This window comes from Oculina patagonica, chromosome 6 (assembly GCF_052425735.1).
Source record: "Oculina patagonica isolate OP01 chromosome 6, crgOcupat, whole genome shotgun sequence".
Classification (NCBI taxonomy): Eukaryota; Metazoa; Cnidaria; class Anthozoa; order Scleractinia; family Oculinidae; genus Oculina; species Oculina patagonica.
Genome location: NC_135763.1, coordinates 11,914,384 through 11,938,348, shown reverse-complemented (window position 1 = coordinate 11,938,348; position 23,965 = coordinate 11,914,384). Strand labels below are relative to the sequence as shown.

The 23,965-nt window shown below is 38.9% G+C and overlaps 2 protein-coding genes across 3 annotated transcripts in view; both read left to right on the top strand.

Moving 5' to 3' along the window:
- Positions 1–23,965, top strand: part of LOC144658899 (olfactomedin-like protein 2B) — a 127,932-nt gene that overhangs the window by 90,786 nt on the left and 13,181 nt on the right. The window contains exon 7 of one of the 2 annotated variants that reach the window (XM_078519402.1): positions 3,632–4,194. The exons of the other annotated variant lie outside the window; for it this stretch is intronic. Within the exon in view, the coding sequence (XP_078375528.1) occupies positions 3,632–3,885 (254 nt within the window). The 3' untranslated portion in view covers positions 3,886–4,194. Of the gene's footprint in view, positions 1–3,631; positions 4,195–23,965 lie in introns of those variants that run through there. 2 annotated transcript variants of the gene reach the window in all.
- On the top strand, positions 11,453–23,568 carry LOC144658906 (noelin-like). Its single transcript, XM_078519411.1, has 6 exons — positions 11,453–11,644; positions 12,118–12,198; positions 20,568–20,675; positions 21,116–21,179; positions 22,689–22,956; positions 23,264–23,568. The coding sequence occupies exons 1-6, from the start codon at positions 11,498–11,500 to the stop codon at positions 23,364–23,366; spliced, it is 771 nt and encodes a 256-aa protein (XP_078375537.1). The 5' UTR covers positions 11,453–11,497; the 3' UTR covers positions 23,367–23,568.

Genomic DNA, 23,965 nt, shown 5'->3' with positions numbered 1-23,965 from the left:
ATACCTAGCCTGCGTAGCTGGCGGTATTGTTGGGTTTAGCGCGGGCAAGCAAGCGGCGAAGCCGCGACAAACGAGCGGCGCAGCCGCGAGTGGCTTGGGGCATGGGGTTGAACCCCCGCCCCAAGCCACTCGCGACTCCGCCACTCGCTTGCGCGCGCTATACCCAACAATACCGCCAGCTACGCAGGCTAGGACATACCACTCAAAACATACCTGAGTACCGCCCCGGGGTATATTGCTTAATAAAAAGCGCGCATACATAAACAAAACGGCGGTATTTTTCTTCATTTTATCCTGGCACATTCTTAGAATCATTAAGTTTTGAGTAAAGAACACTTCCCTTTCTCTAGTCAAAAAACAGATCTTAAAGTTTGGTGCTACTGAAGTAACTGTATAGAATGGACGTAATCAATGTTTCCAGATCAACTCAAGATAACGGTGCAATTGACTCTCTAAATATCTTCTGTTACATTCTCGTTTCATGCTACTTCTGATGAACTGCAGCTAACCGATACAACTATTTCAGGGCAAAGTGCTCTGTACCTCCTTGGGAGGTGTTGCACGAACTAAGCGTGACTCTTCGTCCTATCAACGATATCAAATGAAGGACCTTGCTCTTGAGCTGGCCAAAACACATGTAACTGTAAGTTTACTTCTTGGATTGATAAATAGTTGTATTTATTTAGTTAAAAATGCATGTGAATGTGCGCATAAAATGTTGTTTAAGGTATCTCCCAAGCTGTATGGCGAAGCAGTACATATAGTACTGTCATTTCAATTACCGTAATGATTCGATTTAGCGCCCTCCTTCCAATAAGCGCCCCTTTCGAATAAGCGCCCCCTGTTCGAATGTGTTTTTGTCAATAAGCGCCCCTATTCCAATTAGCGCCCCTATTCTAATAGCGCTCCATTCTTATAAGCGCCCCTATTCTTATAAGCGCCCGTATTGTGGACAACTGCCCATACTGAAGTCATCCACGTCGAATAGATAATTTCACGAACATTCACCGTACCGTACATGTATATATTTACTGCTAAAAATGAACAGTTCATTTTAAAGTAACTGAACTTTCAACAATTTGTTACTGTTACAGTTTCTGTTATTGTTAGTTATTTTAATATTTAGCGCCCTCCCTTTAGGTGCCAAAAGTAAATAAGCGCCCCGGGCGCTAAATCGAATCATTACGGTAACCCACTTTTACAAACCTGCGATTTCAAAAAGGCTGCCGTTATAAATCGACTATTTTGGATATTATATTATCATACACTAACTTAGCTTTCTTGTATTGACTGGTTAATTGAATGACTGAAGCAACAATGTCATTTTGCCTAATCGTCTGTGTAACTCACTCAAAGTCCCAACTATCACGACTCGAGCGTAATTATGATAAACTAATCTACTTTACCTTTATCTTCACCAGTATTTTTCTTGGTCACAAATTTGTATCTCCATATTTATCTAATTTGCTATTTTGTAGCTGCTCAAAATGATTGTAGGCGAGCACGCTGGCCTGGACAAGGCGAAGGCGAGTGTACAAAGAGGTTGGCTAATTAAATTCAATGTTCTTGTCGAGTTCAATTGTTGTTTTTGTTACCTCTTCTTGTACCCACTTGGGTTACAGTACTAGTTCTAGCATTTACCTCTTTTTAAGTCCTTGTAAAATTTCACGACACTCTAAAAATACCTTCAGTTGATCCATCATCTTCTTTTACATTTCAAATGAATGAAAACAGCCCCTGAAAGGTCTACTGGCCATGGGAAAGTGGAATATAACTTATAGTTTTCTTAAGCGAAAAACGTCACTGATTAATGGATGGGAGACGATAAAAAGGATCGGAGAACCTCCTCCAATTTTTCACTTTTTTCGTGCAAGAATCCTTCACTCAAGCTCGTGAATCAATATAAACACCACAAAAGTGTATTACATCGATTTGACACGCTGTCACTGTCTCCCGAGTAGACTTTATAGACGTTTGCCCAGAAATCAAATGCTATTGATACCAATTTATCTTCCTCTTAATTTTTAAAGTGAATTACTGATGTATTTGTACAGTTAATAAAGAAAAATTTACATTTTTGGGATGTCTCCTTTTTGCAACTGAATCCCCAGTGATCAGGTTTTAGGTTTGATCTTGTGATGCTGTAGCATATAAATCACATAATGTTTGTTGTCGAATTCACTGTTTCTATTAACAAGCTAATTCTTATACATTTTATTTTCATTTTATTTTCGCTCAAAAATCTCAATTTTTCCGTCTAAACAGTCTTGGGTACTGACCAACAGCTTATTACTCGTAATCGAAATTAGGAAGTCTTCGAAAAACATGAAATAAGTGGGAGAGCGTTTATAGCTGAAAGTCTTTACCAATCATTTTAATTATGAACGGAAAGTACGTATACCATAGATACGCGTTCCGCTAACTTGTGGCCTCTGACTCTTCAAGGAAAATCATCGAATCCGCGAAAACCGATTTCTTATAATTTTTATTTTTTTTAAGTTGCTGTTATTGATTAGTTCTAGGACTCACTTCTTTGGTTCTTCTGTAAATAAAATCTCTAAAACAGAAAACTCGGCTTCATATGAAATTTTTAGATATCGCATGAATAGAGTGGTCATGGTAGCAGATTTTGGTCAACGGAAAGCAGATAATTTTAATCCTAATAAAAATGCTTTCTTTTGATTTCTTGCAGACAGCTGTTCTAACATCAAGTCCATTGGTAAACCTGTCACTCACAATACTCGATACTGTTATCAAGGAGCCTGGATGAAAGATCCTCTTGGAGTTATGGGTACTGAGACCATATTCATTATGGAGTTATGTTACTCAAACAACGTGGTTGAAGAATATGAAAACATGGACAAGTTCAAAGCAGGCGTGCCTCGTAAGACGTACACACTGCCATACCAGTGGGACGGAACTGGGGGATTGGTGTATGGACCATTTTTATACTACAACAGGTATAACGTTTCATACGGTCAATCCATCGAAAAATGTTATTCTATTGTTATTTAACAACACAAATACTTTGAACAATAAAGGCTGAATTTATCATAAAACATAATAGTTCTGCAGATAAAAATCTGCTAAGGTCTTTCTTTCTGGTCGTTACAGAGCCAATACAGCCTACATCGTCAAGTACAATCTGCTGACAGAGCGCGTCGAGGCTCAAATAAGCGTGAGTGGATACTCACCAAGGAAGAACTACTACCGATGGGGCAGCTATACTGGAATGGACTTGGCAGTTGACGAGCAGGGATTGTGGGTATTGTGGGGAAGTACTGGAAACAGCTATCGATTGCACGCGTCTAAAATTGATGTTTACAAAAACAGCGTAACCGACACTTACAGCTTGAGCACAGGTAAGCACGCACTTTTAACAATTACAAGAGATTAGGCCAAATAGATCTGCCATTTAACGGCAACAGCGACCTGTTGTCGTCCATTAAGCACTAATCCTATCTAAGAATACTGCTCCAAACACCTAGATTAGTCAGTGTCAATGAGTGGAACAAGTTTCCATTTCCTGTTACCACTCATGTTGTTCCTATTACGGCAGGGCGGCTAATTTCCGTTTGATGAAGGTTGATATGATAGTCAGTGCATCCCCCTTTTGTTTTGCATTGCGCAGAAAGGATGAGCTATATGGGCAATGCTTTTGTGGCCTGTGGAGTGATCTACTGTATTGACGAATATAACGGCAGGACCACTACTATCAACTTTGCTTACGACACCAAGACAGGAAAACATTGGAACCCCAACATACAGTTCACAAACCAGTACGGCTACAACTCCATGGTGGACTACAACCCCAGAGAAAGAGTGCTGTACGCTTGGGATAAAAAGCATCAAGTCACTTACTCCCTCACTTTTGAGGAACATTAGATTCGTGTAAGGCATGGATCTAAAAGCAAGCGGTGAAAGTTAAACTTGCTGATTGCTTTGCTGTTTTGTAGAAGATGCACTTAGTTTTTAGACTTCCGGATTCAGTCTTCGACATTTCGATTCAAAGTTAGGCCAGCTCACAGAAGTACGACAAATCTTCCTTCGTGTTTTTTAGCAGCTACATTTACAATTTCGACTTTTCCAGACAGTCCGAGACAGTCAAAACAGAGACCATGGTGCAAATGTGATAAAATCAATTGCAAATATGTCTAAGTCCAACTAAGTTCAAGTTCTTTATCTGTTAAAAGTACTCGCTGAAAACCAAGTTCTTTATCTGGATAGCCACGTGATAAAGTTAAAATAACTGTTTTAAAAAGAAAAAAAACTAAATCACGTCGCTGTCCAGAAAAAGAAGTAGGACTTAGCTTTCAGCAAGTGATTTTAACAAATAACGAACTGGGACTTTCGTAAACACATCTGCAAGTGATTTTATCAGATTTACACCAAGGTCTTTGTTTTGATTGTCTCGGATTGTCTGAAAAATTGGGAAGTGTAAAAGTAGCTGCTAAAAAACACGAAGGAGGACTGAAGAAGTTGTTACAGTTTAAGTTTTAAGTTGCTGTTAGTGCTGAAATAAAATGTGAAAATAAATCACGCGGGTCATTTATTTACTTGTGGTATTAGTTCGGTGTTTCGTTAACCTGCGATCTGAGGCGTTCTTTTTATCGCAGGTTAGTGTTTTCTTTGTAGAATTAGTGCGTTAAGAAAGGATGAAAAACTTTCACATTTGAGAGGATTTTCTAATGTAATTGCAGAAAAATCTTGAAATCATGCCAAAGATGACAGATAATATTGCTCTACAAAGGAGTGGGGCAATTTTACAGACACTTGTAAAATTTCCCAACTTTGTACAACATATCTGCGCTGTAACTTTTCGATTTTACATGAATCGACGCAAAAAAAACTTGGCTATTTTACTAACTTTGAGGTGCTCTTGATCTCTTCAGAAGTATCGGTAAATTTTTTGCTTCATGGTTAATATCTAAAAGTGAAAAAAAAACCATGGGAGGGTCTATTGCCGGTTCAATCAAGGAGTACTGACAAGTACACGCCGGCATGGCACAAGATAAGTCATGTTGCTAAGCAAACTCGGTCACAAAAACTGCGGCCTCAATTAGCCCTCGGGAAACTGGGGAACCACGCACTCTCCCCCCGCCACTCCAGTCCCCCACTCCAGTCCACTGAACAATAAAAAGCCCAGTTCCCAACCCGGAGTAAAAAATGTTTTAAGGTAATTCCTTAGTATTGCATTGCGCATCCTTACTGTGCAGAATTTGACTCGTAATTAGTGCCCACATAAACCGCTTTTTTCTACAGGGGTGTTCTAAGCGGCTTGGCTCACGCGAGAGAGAAATCGCCGTTTTCTAGTAAACGAGTGCGTTTTTTCAGTCTTAGTTTGAGTGTAACGATCAAATTTATTTATTATGAAACATACATTTAATTGTTCCTTGACATCGATGCATTACATGCAAATACGAAAGATTCTAGAAGCTGAGAAATTTAAATTTCTCAGCTTCTAGAATCTTTGTTCCTGCTCCTAAACGGATATGGTGAGCCCCCTTTTTATTTCAAAATTTTAAAAAAAGTCCTCTTAAAGGAAACAACCAACAGGCAAAGTTGATTGAAAATCTATGGGCAGGTATGTTTTCAGCAAGTTCTCAAAGTTTTGGCCAATTTTTTAGCCCAAACCCTTGCTTCTTGTCAAAAATGTTCTCATCTAAAAAATAAGTGTATAAATCTACGGTATAATTTGGTGGCGGGACTAACAGCAAATTTAAAAAAGTATGTAGAGAGTGGAAAAAAGTGGCTGCATGCAAATTGTCACAAATAATTACATGTACGAATATAGCCCTATTCGCTGTTTTCACCGTTCCCATAATATGTCTTGTTTACACCCCCCCCCCCCCACACACACACACACACACACCCCAAAAATTGTTTTGCATAAGCATTGTTTTCAATTTCTCTTGGGATTTACAATGACGTGCAATCGTCCCAAGAGAATGAGAAAACAATGCTTATGCAATTTTTTTTTTTTTTTTTTTTTTTGGGGGGGGGGGGGGGGTAAACAAGGTGTATTATGGGATCGTGAAAAAAGCGAATATTTACTTTCAAAAAGGTAATGGTCTAAATCTCGTTCATTTTTTTTAACTCTACCCTTTTTACTCAAAAAAGTGGATATATGTTACTCATGAACTTCAGCTGGTGAAAGTGTTTGTTTGCCCAATGCAAGTTAAAAAGTTTGTGGCTTGTGATTCAACAGAATGCTAAATTGCGCCATAAACTTTTAAAAAGTTCGTGGCTTGTGATTCAACAGAATGCTAAATTGCGCCATTTTTAGGGTCAAATAAATATTTTCACTTCTTATTTACTGGGTACCGGTATATACCACCACTATCACCCTACTCCTTTCTGCTACTATGAAATGCGCTTAGTGAAGGTCTGTCCTTCAAACGTGTTTTTGTTCTGGCACTGTGCTTTATCTCCTAATGAATTCTCACTGTGAACACTATCTTGCATTAAAAAAAAAAAAACAGCCATAATTGCCAACGAGACAGCCGAGCCAAGAGGCGAGGCTGTCGAGGCGGCAGAATCATAGAGCCGTGTGCGTATGAGTGTATAGGCAGAGAAAATCTTAAGTTCTGCGTAAGGGACTTTTTTTTTTGACCATATTTGGGTGTAAGTAAACCCCATATTTGGGTTGTATTGTTCTTCCCAACTGGTTCCCAGTCTCTCACTCCTTGCTAGAGAGCAAATGTCCAAAATGGCGTCCACGCGGCTCGCTGTTAAAATTTTCAATGTGGTCATTCATCCCTTTACCGATCAATACACCTTTAGGGAATTATAAATCGAAAGAGAATACCCTACAGAATATTCGACCGCCGAAAAAATGAACATCAAGGTCTTCAAAGCGATGAAATAATGTTTCGACTTTGGGAGTCCTTTGATTTACGATCGAAGAGAGACATGAAAATCAAAAGCGGACTGTTTACTTCAAGTAGAGTTTTCTTGACTTATGAGAATGCTGAAGTCGGGTAAATGCTACCTTTTAGTGTTGATTGTGTTTATAGTAATTGTTTGACCGATGATTTATTCCAAATCAAATACCGTTTATATATTATTTGGCACGCATTTTCGCTCCGCGTAGGAATAACATCAATACAAAGCGACGCTCACTAAAGCATAACAGCTCTTATTAAAACGGCATCGACGCAAGCATAAGCACAAGCACAAGCACAACGATCAAAATTTGTCCTTTTCTTGTGCTTGCGCTTGTGCTTGCGTTCGTGTGAAAACAAACATCGCATAAGCACAAGAAAAGTGTTTACGTCTAGCCGTGTCCAGCCAATTGAAGTACTCGTTCCAGCATTTAAACAAAGTCGCCGAGGCCGCGGTTGATTTTGATAAACGTTTTTCGAGAATGTTCGGAGAAATGTAGACGATAAAAACAAAAAGGCCCAGGCGCGGACTTGAGTAGCGAAAAAAACGGAGACGAATGCTTTCTTTAAAAATATTTATAATCCCAAATGTTTCGTTTTTCTCCTTATTAGTCGCTTTCACTTTCTTCGTCACACGAGTAGAGGAGAGATAGTTTCTGCCACAATATTTGCAGGGAGAACGGAGTCGAGAACGAAGCCTTCTAACTTGTAAACATCATATTCCTATGCTAACGTGCTTGTGCTTATGTCGACGTTCGTTTTCACTTGGCACGAACTACTTATGCTGCTTGCGTTTGTGCTTGCGCTTGTGCTTGCGTCGCTAGTGAAAACCAGGCTTAAAATTACTGCATGTCATACGCACAAGAAAGTCAAACGTTTTTTGCTTCTAACAGCAAATGTAATGTTAACTTGAATAAAAGTTTTGTTTCCAAATAATCCTTGACCGTTCAAGTTTTGTTTTCTGTTCAAATTTTTCAAGTTTTGCGTAACTGAACATGACACTTCGAATTCGCATGCGAGACTGAAATCTGACCCGTGCATTACTGTCTCTGATTACTGAAAATTATATTTAAAAAAGCATCTTAGCAGTTTTGATTTTGGGACTTGATTTATAAGAAGTTCTTGAAATGCAACTATCACTTTTGTGGACGGAAACATTTTGACCATCGTTTGTTGTATTTAAAAAACAGTGATTAAACCTCATTTGTTGCCTACATTTTGTGACATTTTAACGTTGAAAAGAAAGATTTGTCAAGAGTTATCAATCTGTCAAACCCGTAGCCTGCGTAGCAGACATCTGTGTACGTTTTTAAGTGTATTTAAAAAAGTGCGCGATCGCGAGAATACGCGCGCTGGAAACTACGGCGCCTGCTACGCAGGCTATCAAGCCTGTGTCATTTATGAACACCAGAGAAATAGCATTTTATTCGCATATTACCTAAAATACAATTTACCATATTTTGGTCAATTCAAATATAGTTCTATCAAAAACCATTCAATATCTGTTCTTATGAACAAACATGAGTATTTCGCTCGTTGGCACTTACCGATAGGTACAACTAGTATATACTAGTGGTAACCACAGGTTAGAAAGTGCGGGCCTTGACGCACTTAGAACTGAAAGGCATTGACTGGTACGAGAGTGCGTAATGTTAGATGGCAGTGTCGATAAATAAATGATAAAATGGCCAAGACAATGGTATTCCGAGTAACGCGTCACGCAAGGAATGCATGTTTTTATCATTTCCTATTCCCGTTCCTATTGCAGCGAACCAATCTATGTTGTTGATTACACAGTTTTGTGAAGTGTAATCGAGCACTCGTTGTGAACTGAGATGTGTTTTTTCTCAGTCGATAAACTCGCTATGTTGTGCTTGCCTTTTGTTAACGTGGCGCGATTAATGAAAACTGTATGAAAAATCACTGGACAAAATTAAAGACAATTATTCCGAGCAACGCGTCACGCTTTAATAATTGCCGCGAACCGGCCGCGAACCGGCCGCGAACCAGTCAGAGTTGTTTTTTGATTGACAGTTGATTGTGAAGTGTAGTCGAGCACGTGGTGTGAATTGAGATGTGATTTTCCTCGGTTGATAAACTCGCTATGTTGTCAGTGATTGCGATCGGTTAATCATTCTTGGGAACGAGGATGCGATCGGTTAATCATTCTTGGGAACGAGGATGCGATCGGTTAATCATTCTTGAGAACGAGGTTGCGATTGGTTAGCTTTTGATGTAGGACAATTGATGACAATTGTCAATCGTCGTATAATAGAACCTTCTTCCAAATTTGGTCGGCGCTAGCCGGTTTGCTGGAATTAACCGGGGATTGAAAGCCAATCAGAAACGGAGAAATATTTTGAATGAATAATAGGAAGGTAACGCTTCATGAAATTAACCAGAATTTCACGCCGTTAATTAATTACGTGGAGCTTTAATTTCCATGACCTTAATTTACATTATTTTGGCCCAATTTTGCGACACGGTCCAGACCTTCTTTATCGATTCTTTACTCCTAGGAAAACGCATTATTTTATCAAAGTGGAAGTCTGCCGGTATCACTGAAACTTAAACCCTACCTTTGGGGAAAGTACCACAAACATTGTTTCCGTTTAAGATTATACGCTTGTTCCTGTTGCCTTAACAATTTTTAGGCGATGACGTCGCCTATATGCCAGGGAACGATGGAAGATTCGGGTGAAGGTTACTTAGTTAATAATTAATCGAACCAGAGAGGATTGGTAACTAAGCACTAGAAGCATTGTTTATTTTTCGTTCCGCCATGTTTGATTGTGTTTCGCAGCAGTCTGCAAAGAGCATCGGCAAAACACGTTTAATTTCTAGCAGTTGGACTGAGATTTCGGGTCAGGAAAGACCATACATCGGATAAATTTGACCTCACTTACGGTACTTGAGTTTTTAATACGAGATAACTGACTCAAGCTTGAATTTGAGTAGTGGAGAAGGCCGTTTAGAAGTGTCGTAACTTTGTGAGTGTAACTGAGTGCGCCAACCGATAGCAGTTTCTTGATCAGATTGCATTTGAAAAGGTGAGCTATCTAAAATCTTTGTTTGATTGAGCGTGCATTTTTATCGATAATATTTGAGCTTATTTATTTGCCTTTCTCCAACACGACTCGCCATCTTGAGTTGTGGCGAGTACAAGTAAGAATTTTCTGTTACTTCTTCTGCTATAGCATCAGCTGTTTAACAGAGGTTTCAGGCCTGTAGTGAGTGCCGTACTTTATCAGGTAGCGGATAAATCTGAGTTCGCACGAGTCATGCAGTACGTCAGTCCTGAAGTATTCGAAATTATTGTTTACACCATCGACGATACTTGTAAGTTAAGTTTCGTAACTTTTAATTCCATAGAAGCCTGTACCAAACTGGAAGGTCAATCGATTGCAGTTCCTTGAAAAAGATTGAGAAGGTGGACTATCTGAAGTCCTTGTTTTGCTTGAACATGCACTGATAATATTTGCTTCAAATTAAGTGCTGTTAATTTGATGCAGACTAATTTACACGATGCCTTCTGTGACCCACGAAACTGTCACACAATCTTCTGACATGTATCGCCTGTGTATCGGCTCGCCAATGGTATGGAAATTAATCCTAGGCCTTTGTGTTTGACGAAGGTCAGTACTTTTACTTATTGCATCACATCTCAATCAACAATAATCAATGTCGGTGTAAAATTATGGTTTTGGGGGACGCTGTCTCAAAATAAGAGACGTTTGTATGGATATTTAACCATGTTTCAAGGTCCATAGCTTCGTCTGTGTTCATCCTAAAAGCGTCAAACCTGGTAAAATAACCAATCTCACCGAGTTCTTTTATGTAGTGTAGTCAGATTATCGATTACTTGAAATTTGAAACTCGCCCCAGTTCCCTGCGCAACCTCGGAACGGCCAATACCTTAAATTAACACAACGTTAAGGTATTTTGGCCCCAATTTCGTGATATGGTCCAGACGTTCTTGCCTTCTAGGAAAACCCAAGATTTTTATCAGGGTGCACGTATCAGGAAATGCGTTTCAACTTTGATAACAATAGGCTTTGTTTTACAAGCGAAAAATGACCCTATATGGCCATTTTTGAACAATGGAAGTCTGCCGGTATCACTGAAACAGTAAAGAATGCTCGAAGCGGTCAGATTACACTTTGCTTAACCATTTCGTTTAGGGAAAGTACCAGAAACATTGTTTCCGTTTCAGATTATACGCCTAGTGTTGAAGTTAACTTGTTCCTGTTGTTTCAACGTTTTTTTCTTTGTGTACGTCGCGTTAATTTCCTTAATTGGGAAGTAATTTTTCATTCAATTCGGTTAACTTCTCTTATTTGGTTTTGTTACATGAAAAACAACTCTACTATTTTGGTTTATGTTAAAAAAAGCTTTCTTCGGATAAGGTTACGTAACACAAGAAACCCTTTTCGGTTTTTGATGACACAAGTAAAGGAGTATTTTTTAGAAAAGTTTTCGATTCTCAAAGTACATGTTTCTATCTTATGTCATACGGTTTTCATATGTTTTTCATATGTTTTCATGTTTGTCATATACCGGGGTCATATTTCACTCCCTTGTGTGCTAGAAATTTGTGCTGAAAGGTCAGGAGCATGAAAACTTTCAGCATCATGCTGAAAGGACAGGAGCATATGCTAATAAAAGAGAAACATATGAACTACAAAGCTCAGTTTGTTTTCAGAATTCTGGGAAGGAAAACCGACGGCAAACTTAAAGCAAGCGGAGAGAAGATTTTCAAGGTAAGATTTAATAAAAACAATCACAAAATTCAATATTCTATGGTCTTCTATCTCGCAAGTCGTCTATCAGGCGCGAACTATGCTTTTCTTGTTAAATCTGAGAGTAATTTCCTCATCGATCATTATTTGCTTATCTCAGGTTATTTTGTTTCAGCAAGTTTGATTCATCAGTTGAGAAAAGAACTCGACTATTTTCTTCCTTTTTAAACCGATCACAGATTCGTTAGTTGTCTTTCAAGTTAGATTTATCAGATAGAAAAAAGAATTCTGATTCGCATTGATTTTTAAACTGATTTGCAGATTCGTATAACGAGTCATTTTACCAAGTTAGGCATTTCAGGATAAACTTGAGAGTTGTCTTCGTCATCGATCATTGTATCATGCAATGACAGATGACTTATTTTGTACTTTTTGTCACGATTTATCAGTTAGAAAAAGATTTCTAATTCGCTTTTTTTTAAACATATTTGCAGATTCGTAAAGGTCATTTCACCACTGTCAAGATGAAATCCCGATATCTGCCACTGTTCTGCTGTTTCCTTGCTCTCTTGCCGGTAAGTTTTACTGTTTCACTTTCTTGGCATAATATCCTGAATAGTTTATAATTCGCTATAAAAATCTTTCTAAGCAGGTTACGATAACATTTGTGTCACTTCCTAGATTTTAATTAGTATAATTTGTCACTATATATTACCAGAACTCTGATGCAGCCTTTCATAAAACAACGATAATTCGACAGATTGCACAGCAAAAATCTTTTTTTTTTTCGCTTAAGCAGTGACTAATCACGAACTTGTCTAAAAGCGAAATTTCAGAGTCGATTTTTTTACCGCCGTTAGCAACTTTCCAAGCCCCTTTAAAAAACAAAATAGAATCCCGGTAACTTGAGCTCGGAAAACTAAAACTTCCTCGCTGACTCAACCTAAGTCCTATTTTCCTTTTGACTGTTTTTTACTATATATTATTATTTTATTATTTTTATTATTTTTATTACTAAATAAGTTTACGCTTTTGCAATATTGTAACAAATTTACAGTCATGCAAATAAAGCTTGTTGTTGTTGTTGAGCCCACTTTTCAGTCTTTTTACTTGGTTAATTTAAATTCGAATAACTCAAATTACTCCCCGCTACAACTTGAACAAAATTTCGTTTCTCTCGATCAAATGATATATCCCGTTAACTCGAATCCTGGTTCTTGCAATTCGCCACGGATGCCCATTGATATATTTTATTTAGACTGTCCACAGCCTCTTTATTTTTCAACGCAAAAAACTTTTTTAAACGCAAAAAAACCTTAAAGAATCTGCGCCCGAAGCGAGCGTGAGCGCGAAGCGCAGGGAGAGGGAGGGTGGCCCCCACCACCTCGCGCCTCCCGTTTTGCACTGACATCCAGTTCTCTCGCCGTTTTTTCCCGCGCTGACATTCCATCGGAAAAATAGAAGGCTGTGGACATTCTACATCTTTTTAGCTCGCCTCGTCGTGTATTTTACAGTGCGGACACTCGAACCGTGAACACTTGGACATTTTTTTCGGCCTTTTTTGACGGTTAGCCAATGAGAGCTCTTCTTATAAACAAAGAGATTAAGAGTGCGCCCGTGAGAGAACAGGGCAGAACCATGCAACAGGTGATACAGCTCATATCACCGATTGCGCCCAAACTTAGCATAAATGTTGGGTATGGGGAGCTATTTACTGTGGCAAAACATCAACTCAAAATATTTTATTCCCTTCAAGTTATGGCACCTTTTGCAAAAATGGCCATTTTTCACTAATTTATGCATATTTAATTAGCTGACTTTGATTGACCAGTTCCACAAGAAAAAAAGACTTCTGAAAATAAAATTCACTACACTATATTCTGTGGTTATTAGGCTTTAAGTACAATAATTCACTTCAACCGTCAAATTTGATTTCTTCTCCTCAAACGGTCTTTTGGAAGGTACACATTTCGTACTGTTGGAAATAGCCTTTAACTAGTGCCCAATATCTCCCATGAGCAACAACTTATATACATTATTCTTACATGGGTAATGAAGTCCATCATTAAACTTCACAAAAATGCCACAAAATGTCTGGGGACATCAATATTTTATTAGTATTGAGGAACTAAACACACGTGACTTAACGATTTCTTGCTATTTCATCAAAATTCACCGAAACACAGAAGCCATTTATTTGCCTCAATTTGGCATAAAATCGGTACGAAATAGCTAATCAAGCATAAATCTATAGATAACAATCAAAATATTGGCGAAGAAAAGGCAGTTAGGACATTTTTCGGAGCGTTTTCAGAGCCATATAATTCGGCAATGTTGTGATATAGCAAATGTAAAAATAGCAGCGAAAGATTTTCTTCAAAAGCTCGCTCAATTCAACATTTAGGCACATCAAAGTAAAGAAACAAGAAAGTAATACTACATACATGCCACTTATCGACACACAGATGCTTTCTTTTGAAGAATTTGTTCTTCCTCGCTGCACTTCGATTCTTCGATCGATCTCAATTGACATGTACTGTTGCTTTGAGGCGCGCTGAACTTAGTCAATCCATCGTGGTTCATCCTTCGTGAAAGGTGTAAACAGGTTGTCAATAAAGTCATTCAAAGAGCTGTTCAAAGTTCACGGAAGGACACTTGTCTCAGCCAGTTTGCATGAAATAAATTTAACTGGAAAATAAACAGCCGCCATGTTGAATTTCTACCTTTGAGCCTGCCGTTTCAGTCAGCGGTACGGCCGTTCACTGGGGTATGCATCACGCGTCCATCACGCGTGACCACACGCGCGATCATTTGCTTTTCCTCCGCGAGTGTTCGTTGGATGCGTTTGTGATGAAAATGAGAATATTTTCAAATTGTCGTAGGGAAAACAATTTCCTCCGCTACAGCTTGACGTGTTTACCGCGAAATATGGAAAGGCTTCTTTCCAAAATTAGCAAACTAACCGAAATAGATGTCGCTTACCATTTGTAGCTCAGTTTCCTGTTATTTCTTTCCGTTGGTGGGAGACCTGAAGGATGGGAGACTAGAACTGGGAAACCTTACAAATGGTAAGAAAATTTCTGACGTTCCGTCAATCTCCGAAGAGATTTTCCAGAAAAAATACTGTTCCATTTGACTTTCATCGAAACAGAGTTCTTGATTTTTCTGTTCAACGGTCGGCATGCACGGCAACCAAATCAAAATAATTGTTTATGTTCCAAAATGACGCTAAATGGCGGTATAAAACTGCTCCGACGTCTCGGCAATACTGCCTTTTTGGGGGTGGCACCCTGAAGAAGGCAGTATTGCCGAAACGTCGGAGCAGTTTTATACCGCCATTTAGCGTCATTTTGGAACATAAACAATTATTTTTAGCATAAAAGACGCTACACAGTTAACCAAATCAAAATGTCAACGTCTCCCAGTTACTTTCCAGACATTTGTATTTTTTTATTGCTTGTTCAAATTCCCCTCTCCTGGCGGAAATAGTGATTAATACCGCGCATAACGATTACATTTTTTGACCAAATTCCCCTACCTCCGGGGCATAAATGGGAAAAAATGAATAACTCAGCAAAATTGGAGAATAAAGTTTACCACGGGATAAATCACTATACGGTGGATAGCGAGGTAGGTTTTGTAATCGTTTCTTGCGCAAGTGCTTTAGTTGGGGGAGCGTCTGTGCTGAACTGAACAAAGTATTCACGTACGAAATGTCTTTAGCGACGCAGTCTATATGGCGCAGCAAATATATACATATATCTATAAAGGTGTGAATGTAGAGAGAGAAAACAACAAAGAATAAAACGGGTTTCCCTCGCGTTGACCTCGAAGAAGACAGAAGACTACCTGTGCTGGTTGAAACATTAGCTAAGTTTAGTTTTAATGCGGGGTTTAAGCTCTCTACAAAAGTCTGCATTCGCGTCTTTGTAACTCACATAGCCACTTAAATTGAGTCGGTGATGAAGAAAATTATCATTTGAAGCCGCAATTCGTCACTTGCAATGTGGGCATTCAGGAGGAAAAATTTGTCCCCATAAAAGCCCTTTTCTAAAACAAATTAATAAAACTGCAGTAATGACGTTTATCGGTAAATGGACAGATGGAGAACTTTGTGGAATCCCGAAAAAGAGAGTGGGTACAAATTCAGTCTCCTAGCTGCCAAAGTGTAATATAATATAGACGATTTGAACAGAAGGAATAGATGTACACAGGCCAGGCTGACAACCTGACCGCCATTTCTTCGAATGTCCATATTCACCCCCTCCCCCACCTCACAAAAAAGACAGAAACAACAAAAAAACAATAAACATACTAGTTTTAACCTGATATAAGATGGAAAAACTTGCTCTGATTATTTAATGGTTTCCGACATTTCAGAGCTCAATTTCAGAGCATCAAAACCGATTGCATCGCATACATTACACTGCATCCAGTGTATTTCTCTTCAACTATTTATCAAAAAAATTCAATGGAGAAGTTGAAAAAAATTCTCACTTTTACAAGAAACGCACACTACTTATAAGGCTAAGATCAAGCCCCGGTTGATAAGGGGTAGATAACACCATCCGCTACTTATTCCGACGAAAACAAACATTTGTGGAGGAAAAGCAAATGAACACGCGTGTGTATAGCTGTGTATAGCTGTGTTGGGCTATGTATAGGCGTGTATAGCTGTGTAGGGCTAGGCTATGTATCCCCTCTATGAATATCCCTATATAGGATTTAGTCAAACAACTATATGATGACTACACTACGTACTTGCCCAAGTGTACGGCTTTACCGCTGACTGAAACGGCAGGCTCAAAGGTACAAATACAACATGGCGGCTGTTTATTTTCCAGTTAAATTTATTTCATTCAAACTGGCTGAGACAAGTGTCCTTCCGTGAACTTTAAACAGCTCTTTGAATGACTTTATTGACAACCTGTTTACACCTTTCACGAAGAATGAACCACGATGTATTGGCTAAGTTCATCGCGCCTCAAAGCAACAGTACATGTCAATTGAGATCGATCGAAGGATCGAAGTGCAGCGAGGAAGAACAAATTCTTCAAAAGAAAGCATCTGTGTGTCGATAAGTGGCATGTATGTAGTATTACTTTCTTGTTTCTTAACTTTGATGTGCCTAAATGTTGAATTGAGCGAGCTTTTGAAGAAAATCTTTCGCTGCTATTTTTACATTTACTATCACAACATTGCCGAATTATATGGCTCTGAAAACGCTCCGAAAAATGCCCTAACTGCCAATCTTCGCCAATATTTTGATTGTTATCTATAAATTTATGCTTGATTAGCTATTTCGTACCGATTTTGTGCCAAATTGAGGCAAATAAATGGCTTCTGTGTTTCGGTGAATTTTGATGAAATAGCAAGAAATCGTTAAGTCACGTGTGTTTAGTTCCTCAATACTAATAGAATATTGAAGTCCCCAGACATTTTGTGGCATTTTTGTGAAGTTTAATGATGGATTTCATTACCCATGTAGGAATAATGTATATAAGTTGTTGCTCATGGGAGATATTGGGCACTAGTTAAAGGCTATTTCCAACAGTACGAAATGTGTACCTTCCAAAAGACCGTTTGAGGATAAGAAATCAAATCAGACGGTTGAAGTGAATTATTGTACTTAAAGCCTAATAACCACAGAATATAATGCAGTGAATTTTATTTTCAGAAGTCTTTTTTTCTTGTGGAACTGGTCAATCAAAGTCAGCTAATTAAATATGCATAAATTAGTGAAAAATGGCCATTTTTGCAAAAGGTGCCATAACTTGAAGGGAATAAAATATTTTGAGCTGATGTTTTGTCACAGTAAATAGAGCACCATACCCAACATTTATGCTAAGTTTGGGCGCAATCGGTGATATGAGCTGTATCACCTGTTGCCTGGTCCTCTTATGGATACACTCTTAACATTTTTTAAGCGCTGTCCAATCACAGCGGTTGCGGGAAAATATAATGTGAGTTTTTTTATGTCAGCGACTCGGCAATATTTCGAATGTGAAATGGCCTACGCGCCTGCTAACTACGCTGGAAAGTACATATTTTTCGCTAGAATCAAGTTATCTTTCAAGATTTTATCGCCACCGTCAGAGTCTTTTTTATTCCTGTTCGGCAAAGGTTCGGCAAACTCGGTGTTCATCGACAGCAAGGGATCTACCGCTACGACAATGGTAAAGCTCTGCCTCAAGTTTATCGGGAAAGAATGCTTGATCTACATCATCAAGGGTTTTCGCAAAGACAAATTTCACAAAATATGCGAGTTAGCGTCGGATGTGTAAATAAAGTTGTTCAATCTTACGAAGACAGCAACTCATCTCTGGCTGGGCCGCGAAAAACACCGGTTCGAAATAAAATGTCAACAGATGTTGTCGAATATGTGGTATCAGAGAAATTATGTAAACCTAGCGTGTATACAAGTGAGATTCAACAGCGGTTGTTGTTAGATTAGCGAAGCTGTGTCCAAAGTATGTCCAGCAAATTCAATCGATCGCATACTTCAGAAAATGCGGCTACGTGACTGACAACTCAGATTTTTATCTTACACATGAAAACAAATAAACTCACCTTCGCCGCTAACATGGCTAAACAACGTAGATTTTCTTCAAATGCAGGCGCAGATTAGACAAGATAGAACGGAACTTTATTGAATAGAAATTGTTCTGATTCAAAATAAGTCCAGCAAATAGCATACTTTAGAAAACACGGATATGTCTGATTCTGTTGCTATTTTTATCTTATCCGTGGGAACAAATAAACTCGCTCTTGTTGCTACACAAATGTAAGCTTCCTTCAAGCGCAATAAGACACAGAATGTATGTTACAAACTAAACTTTATTAAATAGATTCTGTTCTGATTCAACCTTATTGTCACGTTCTAGTAGTCTAAAAGTCAAACTTTATTTTTGTACAGCACAATCACAACCGGAAATGCATGAACTAATGTCTGAACTTATTACAGTGTACTGGCACATTATTTGAAGCCGAAATGAAAACACGCAAAAATAAAAACACACTGGGAACATATCAAACGCAGTTTAGTGCAGCATAACATGAGTAAAGTACAATACAATTTTACCATTTGCATGCATTCCTTTTTTCCGCTCACTACACTCGGAGAGGGTCAACAATTCCATCATACTCTTCGATACACTGCAATCTCCAGTCATAATTTTGCTCTAATAGAAGTTTATTTCGCAGCGCTCGCTGAGCCCGTCGCTGAAGAATCATCAAGTCTCTATCCAAGGCAGAACGATCTAAATATTTCGCTGGGTTCTGTTTCTTTAGATCGACGTGGTCGCATAAATAGCAAAGAACCTTGATTTAGTTCGTTGGCGGGAAGCGCTAAATAGTCGTCGTAGTCGCTCTTTGCTTTCGTATACTATTATTCAACTTCCTTTAGTTCACGCTGTACGGTGCGAATATTGATAATCAATTCTGGGTGTTTTTCCTTTAGCTTACAAGAGTTGACATCATTACAAGGGCTTTTCTTTCTGATGTTGTTGAGTTCGGCCTCTAATACGCGTACGGTCTTTCCGCAAGTAACAGCTTATCATCAGGAGACGGAAAGAACGAGTCCAAATCCTCAGATTTCATGTATTAAAGCCAGTGACCTTCGTGAGCGGAACCCTCTGTTTTCGAACTGGAGCGAAAGTCTTTCTAATTTCATGCTTGGAGATAATGATTTGAGCCACATATAAATTTCACTGTTGTCAGCCATGATCGGTATGTTTCACTCTCAATAAATGTACCAGCCTCGTTATGAAGTCACTTCGTGATTGGATGGTGGCAAAAAAGCGGGAAGAAAGGCCTTGGTGTTCACGGTTCGAGTGTCCGCACTGTAAGACACCACAGCGATTTTTAAATAAGTGCAACGAACGGATAACGTATTAGACACCGATATCTGAAGGTCGTTTCCCGATGTCGTGAGTCATACCGGAAGCGGTGCCTTTAGCTTTCACAAAGAAAAATCAGTGCTATAGTGAAAACATGGAATGCTGTGGAAATAGGCATGCATTTTTAAACGCTGTTTTAGCTTAAAAGTTCTTCAGTGGCTGAGTGCAACATAATGTTCACAACTTAGGGCGCTTCAATTCTTTCTCCAAAACTTCAATAAAGCTCTCTTGACCGGAAAGTGTCGGCTTCTTATAATAAGAGTGCATGATCGTGTTACAGTTTCTGTGGAGATAAGTTTAAATTGCACTGTACTGTATACTGACATGAAGTTCTAAAAATCAGTAATAATCATTAACATGGGAAATTTTGCTTTTATCGTTTTCTCCCAACATCTCGCGTGGGTTTATTGCACCGGTAGACCCCTAGAAAGTGTGATCTATTCCGCCGGGGGGTACTCCCCCGATTTGCCTATACGGGTATGTGCCGCCCAACGGGGTCGTGATTTTGGGCGCCCGATCTAGAACAGCGTATCCATTTAAGAGACGATTCCTAGAGCGGGGTATGATATTTCCAACGGACGGAAGTTTCAAATTCACAGCTGCCAAAACGGGGTGTGAAAATTTGACTTGTTTCTAGAACGGGGTGTCATTTTCAATGCAATTTTTTTCTAAAACGTGGTGCTACTTTGAAGACACGGGCAGGACATACCCACCCAAAACATACCTAAGTACCGCCCCGGGGCGCGCGTACATAAACAAAACGGCGGAATTTTTCTTCATTTTGTCCTGGCGCATTGTTAGAATCATTAAGTTTTGAGTAAAGAACACTTCCCTTCCTCTAGTCACAAAACAGATCTTAAAGTTTGGTGCTACTGAAGTAACTGTATAGAATTGGCGTAATCAATGTTTTCAGATCAACTAAACATATCGTACGCGTGATAAAAGTGGTACACTAACATTGCATTCGTCTTTCTTAATAGTTTTTGTTGCATTCTCATTTCAAAACATTTCTGATGAACTGCAGCTAACCGATATAACTATTTCAGGGCGAAGTGCTCTGTACGTCCTCAGAAGGTGTTGCACGAACTAAGCGTGACTCTTCATCCTACCAAATGAAGGAACTTGCTCTTGAGCTGGCCAAAACACATGTAAATGTAAGTTTACTTTATGAATTGACGAAATAGTTGTATTTATTTAGTTTAAATTGCATGTGAATTTGTACATAAAATGTTGTTTAACGTATCTCCCAAGGTGTATGGCGAAGTAGTACATATTGTACTGTCATTTCAATTAAACCACTTTTACAAACCTGTGAGTTCAAAAAGGCTGCCGTTATAAATCAACTATTTTGGCTGATATATTATCATAAAATAACTTAGCTCTCTTGTGCATGTATTGACTGGTTAATTGAATGACGTACTGGAGCAACAATGTCATGTTGCCTGATTGTCTGTGTAACTCACTTTAAGTCCCAACTATCACGACTCGAGCGTAGTTTAATGATGAACTAATCTTCTTTACCTTTATCTTTGCCTGTATTTTTCTTGGGCACAAATTTGTATCTTCATATTTATCTAATTTGCTATTTTTCTAGCTGCTTAAAATGATTGTAGGCGAACACGCTGACCTGGACAAGGCGAAGGCGAGTGTACAAAGAGGTTTGTTAATTAAAGTCGATGTTCTTGTTGAGTTCACTTGTTGTTTCAGTCTTAATTTGTTAAGCTCTTCTTGTACCCATTTAGTTTACGGTAGACTGATAAGTTGTAGCATTTATCTTTTCATTTTCTTTGTAAATTTTACGACACTGTAATAATACCTTGGTCCATCATCGTTTTTTTTTTCATTTTAAATGAATAAAACAACCTCCCGGAATGGCCTATGGAAAGTGAAACACAACTTATAGTCTTCTTAAGCGAAAAACGTAACTGATTAATGGACGAAATTATTAGAAGGAAGTGGGTTGGGATTAGAAGACAAAAATGGGAGACGATAAGAAAGATCGAAGAACCCCCTCCTAAATTTCACTTTTTTCGTGCAAGGAGCCTTCACTCAGGATCGTGAATGAATATAAACACCACAGAAATGTATTAAATCGATTGGACACACTGTCACTGTCTCGCGAGTAGATCTTATGGAAGTATACCCACAGGCAGCCCAAGCTCACGTTTGAAGCGGTCGGTAGGTATAAACAAACTGGTGGTTGCATAACGCTAGACCGTTGAAAATATTATAAGGCTTTGTATGGGATTTGGGTCGATTTTGCCGTATTTATGCTTAAATATGGCATTGTGGGAGGCGCGGTGGCCTAATGGTTAGCGCGCTCGCCTCCGAGTCGAACGGCCCGGGTTTGAGGCCTGGCCGGGGCGCTGCGTTGTGGTCTTGGGCAAGACACTTTACTCTCACAGTGCCTCTCTCCACCCAGGTGTATAAATGGGTACCCGCGGCGAATTTACTGCTGGGGGTAACCCTGCGATGGACTAGCATCCCATCCGGGGGAGAGTAGCAATACTCTCAGTCGCTTAATGCTACGGAAACCGGGATAAGCTCCGGCCTGTATGGGCCACTAGGCTCGAAGCAGACTTTACCTTTTACCTTTTATGCTTAAAATACTGTAAATATACAAAATAAACTTACTTTTGCCATTTGCTGTGTCCTCTTGCCTGTTTTGCGTCTAGAAGTGGTGTTTTAGTCGATTTTTCTCTTTCCTGTTCCTTCCGTCTTAAGAAGGAAGGATCAGGAAAGAGAAAAATCGACTAAAACACCACTTCTAGACGCAAAACAGGCAAGAGGACACAGCAAATGGCAAAAGTAAGTTTATTTTGTATATTTACAGTATTTTAAGCATAAGTACGACAAAATCGACCCAAATCCCATACAAAGCGTTATAATATTCTCAACGGTCTAGTGTTATGCAACACCAGTTTGTTTATACCTACCGACCGCTCCAAACGTGAGCTTGGGCTGCCTGTGGTATACCCAGAAAACAAATGCTATTGATTACAATTTATTTCAATCTTACTTTTAAAAGTGAATTATTGATACAGTAATATTTCATTTGTATTAAAAGAAAATGTTACACTATTAAGTTTGTCTCCTTTCTTGCAATTAGATCCCTGATGATGTCGTAGCATAAAATCACATAATGTTTGTTTGTCAATTTCTTGCAGACCGCTGTACTATTATCAAGTCTATTGGTAAACCTGTCACTCATAACGCTCGACAAGTCACGCAAGGAGCCTGGATGAAAGACCCGCTAGGAATCATGGGCTCTGAGACTATATTCGTTATGGAACATTATACCGGAAGAAATGTTGTTGAAGAATTTGAAAACATGGACATGTTTAAAGCAGGTCTGCCTCGTAAGACGTACACACTGCCTTACAACTGGGACGGAACTGGAGCAGTGGTGTATGGGCCACATCTTTACTACAACAGGTAACATTTAGCTATCCTGTATTGTCAATATTTTATGAAGACAGGATCAAATTACTTATTAAAATTAACCGTATTACCTGTCACGCTACTTTTAGTCGTCCAGCCATGAATTCCCAAGCCGATTAAACTTGTTTGCAAAATGAATTTTAAAAGACTAAAATCTGATTTTTTCATCCTGGAAGAAACCTTTTCTTCGAGAGTATGTTTTTTTCTTTTCTATCCTTTTCTTCCTATTTTTCTTTCTTTTTTCTTTTTCCTTCTTTTCTTTCTTTTTTTCTTTCTTACTTGCTTTTATTTGTCGGAATAGAGTGAGTTCTGGCTATATCGTCAAGTACAATCTGCAAACAGAGCGCGTTGAGGCCACAATTACTGTGAGTGGTTACACGCTAAGGAAATACAACTACCATTGAGGTGGATAAAATGAATGAATGGATAAAATGAATTTTAACCAGACTAAAGTTCCTGAACTTTTTTATCCTCAGAAACCTTTTCTTCTTTCGTATAGTTCCTTCTTTTGTTCGCTTCTCTTTCAGTTTTTTCTTTCTCACTTATTCTATTTTGTCGTGTCAGAGAGAATTCGTACTACATCGTCAAGTACAACCTGTACACAGAGCGGGTTGAGGCCTCAATTAGTGTGAGCAATTACTCCCCAAGGAAGAACTACTACCATTGGGGTGGATGGAGTGGAATGGACCTGGCAGTTGACGAGCAGGGATTGTGGGTATTGTTTGGAAGTACTGGCAACAGCGGGAGACTGATCGCATCCAAAATTGATGTTTACAAAAACGTTGTAACCCGCACTTGGAACTTGAATACAGGTTAGCACAAAATGCTTACTACCAAAATTACTCTCATAAAAAACCTATCCAGGCGCATAGATTACGCTCCCGGGATTACGCTGTAACAGTAAGAGAAATAATTTGATGTTGTTTTGTTGTCCTAAAATGTGGTTAATTTTTTAAAACTTGGCTCGCGCGCATCATGGACATTTCGGCATTTTATAACTACA

Excerpts from the sequence above, each read along its gene's own strand:
- LOC144658906 (XM_078519411.1), top strand. The coding sequence starts at position 11,498 with ATGAAAACTTTCAGCATCATGCTGAAAGGACAGGAGCATATGCTAATA. Across the intron at positions 11,645-12,117 it reads GCGGAGAGAAGATTTTCAAG|ATTCGTAAAGGTCATTTCAC; the intron begins GTAAGATTTAAT and ends ACATATTTGCAG. Across the intron at positions 22,957-23,263 it reads CCACATCTTTACTACAACAG|AGTGAGTTCTGGCTATATCG; the intron begins GTAACATTTAGC and ends TTGTCGGAATAG.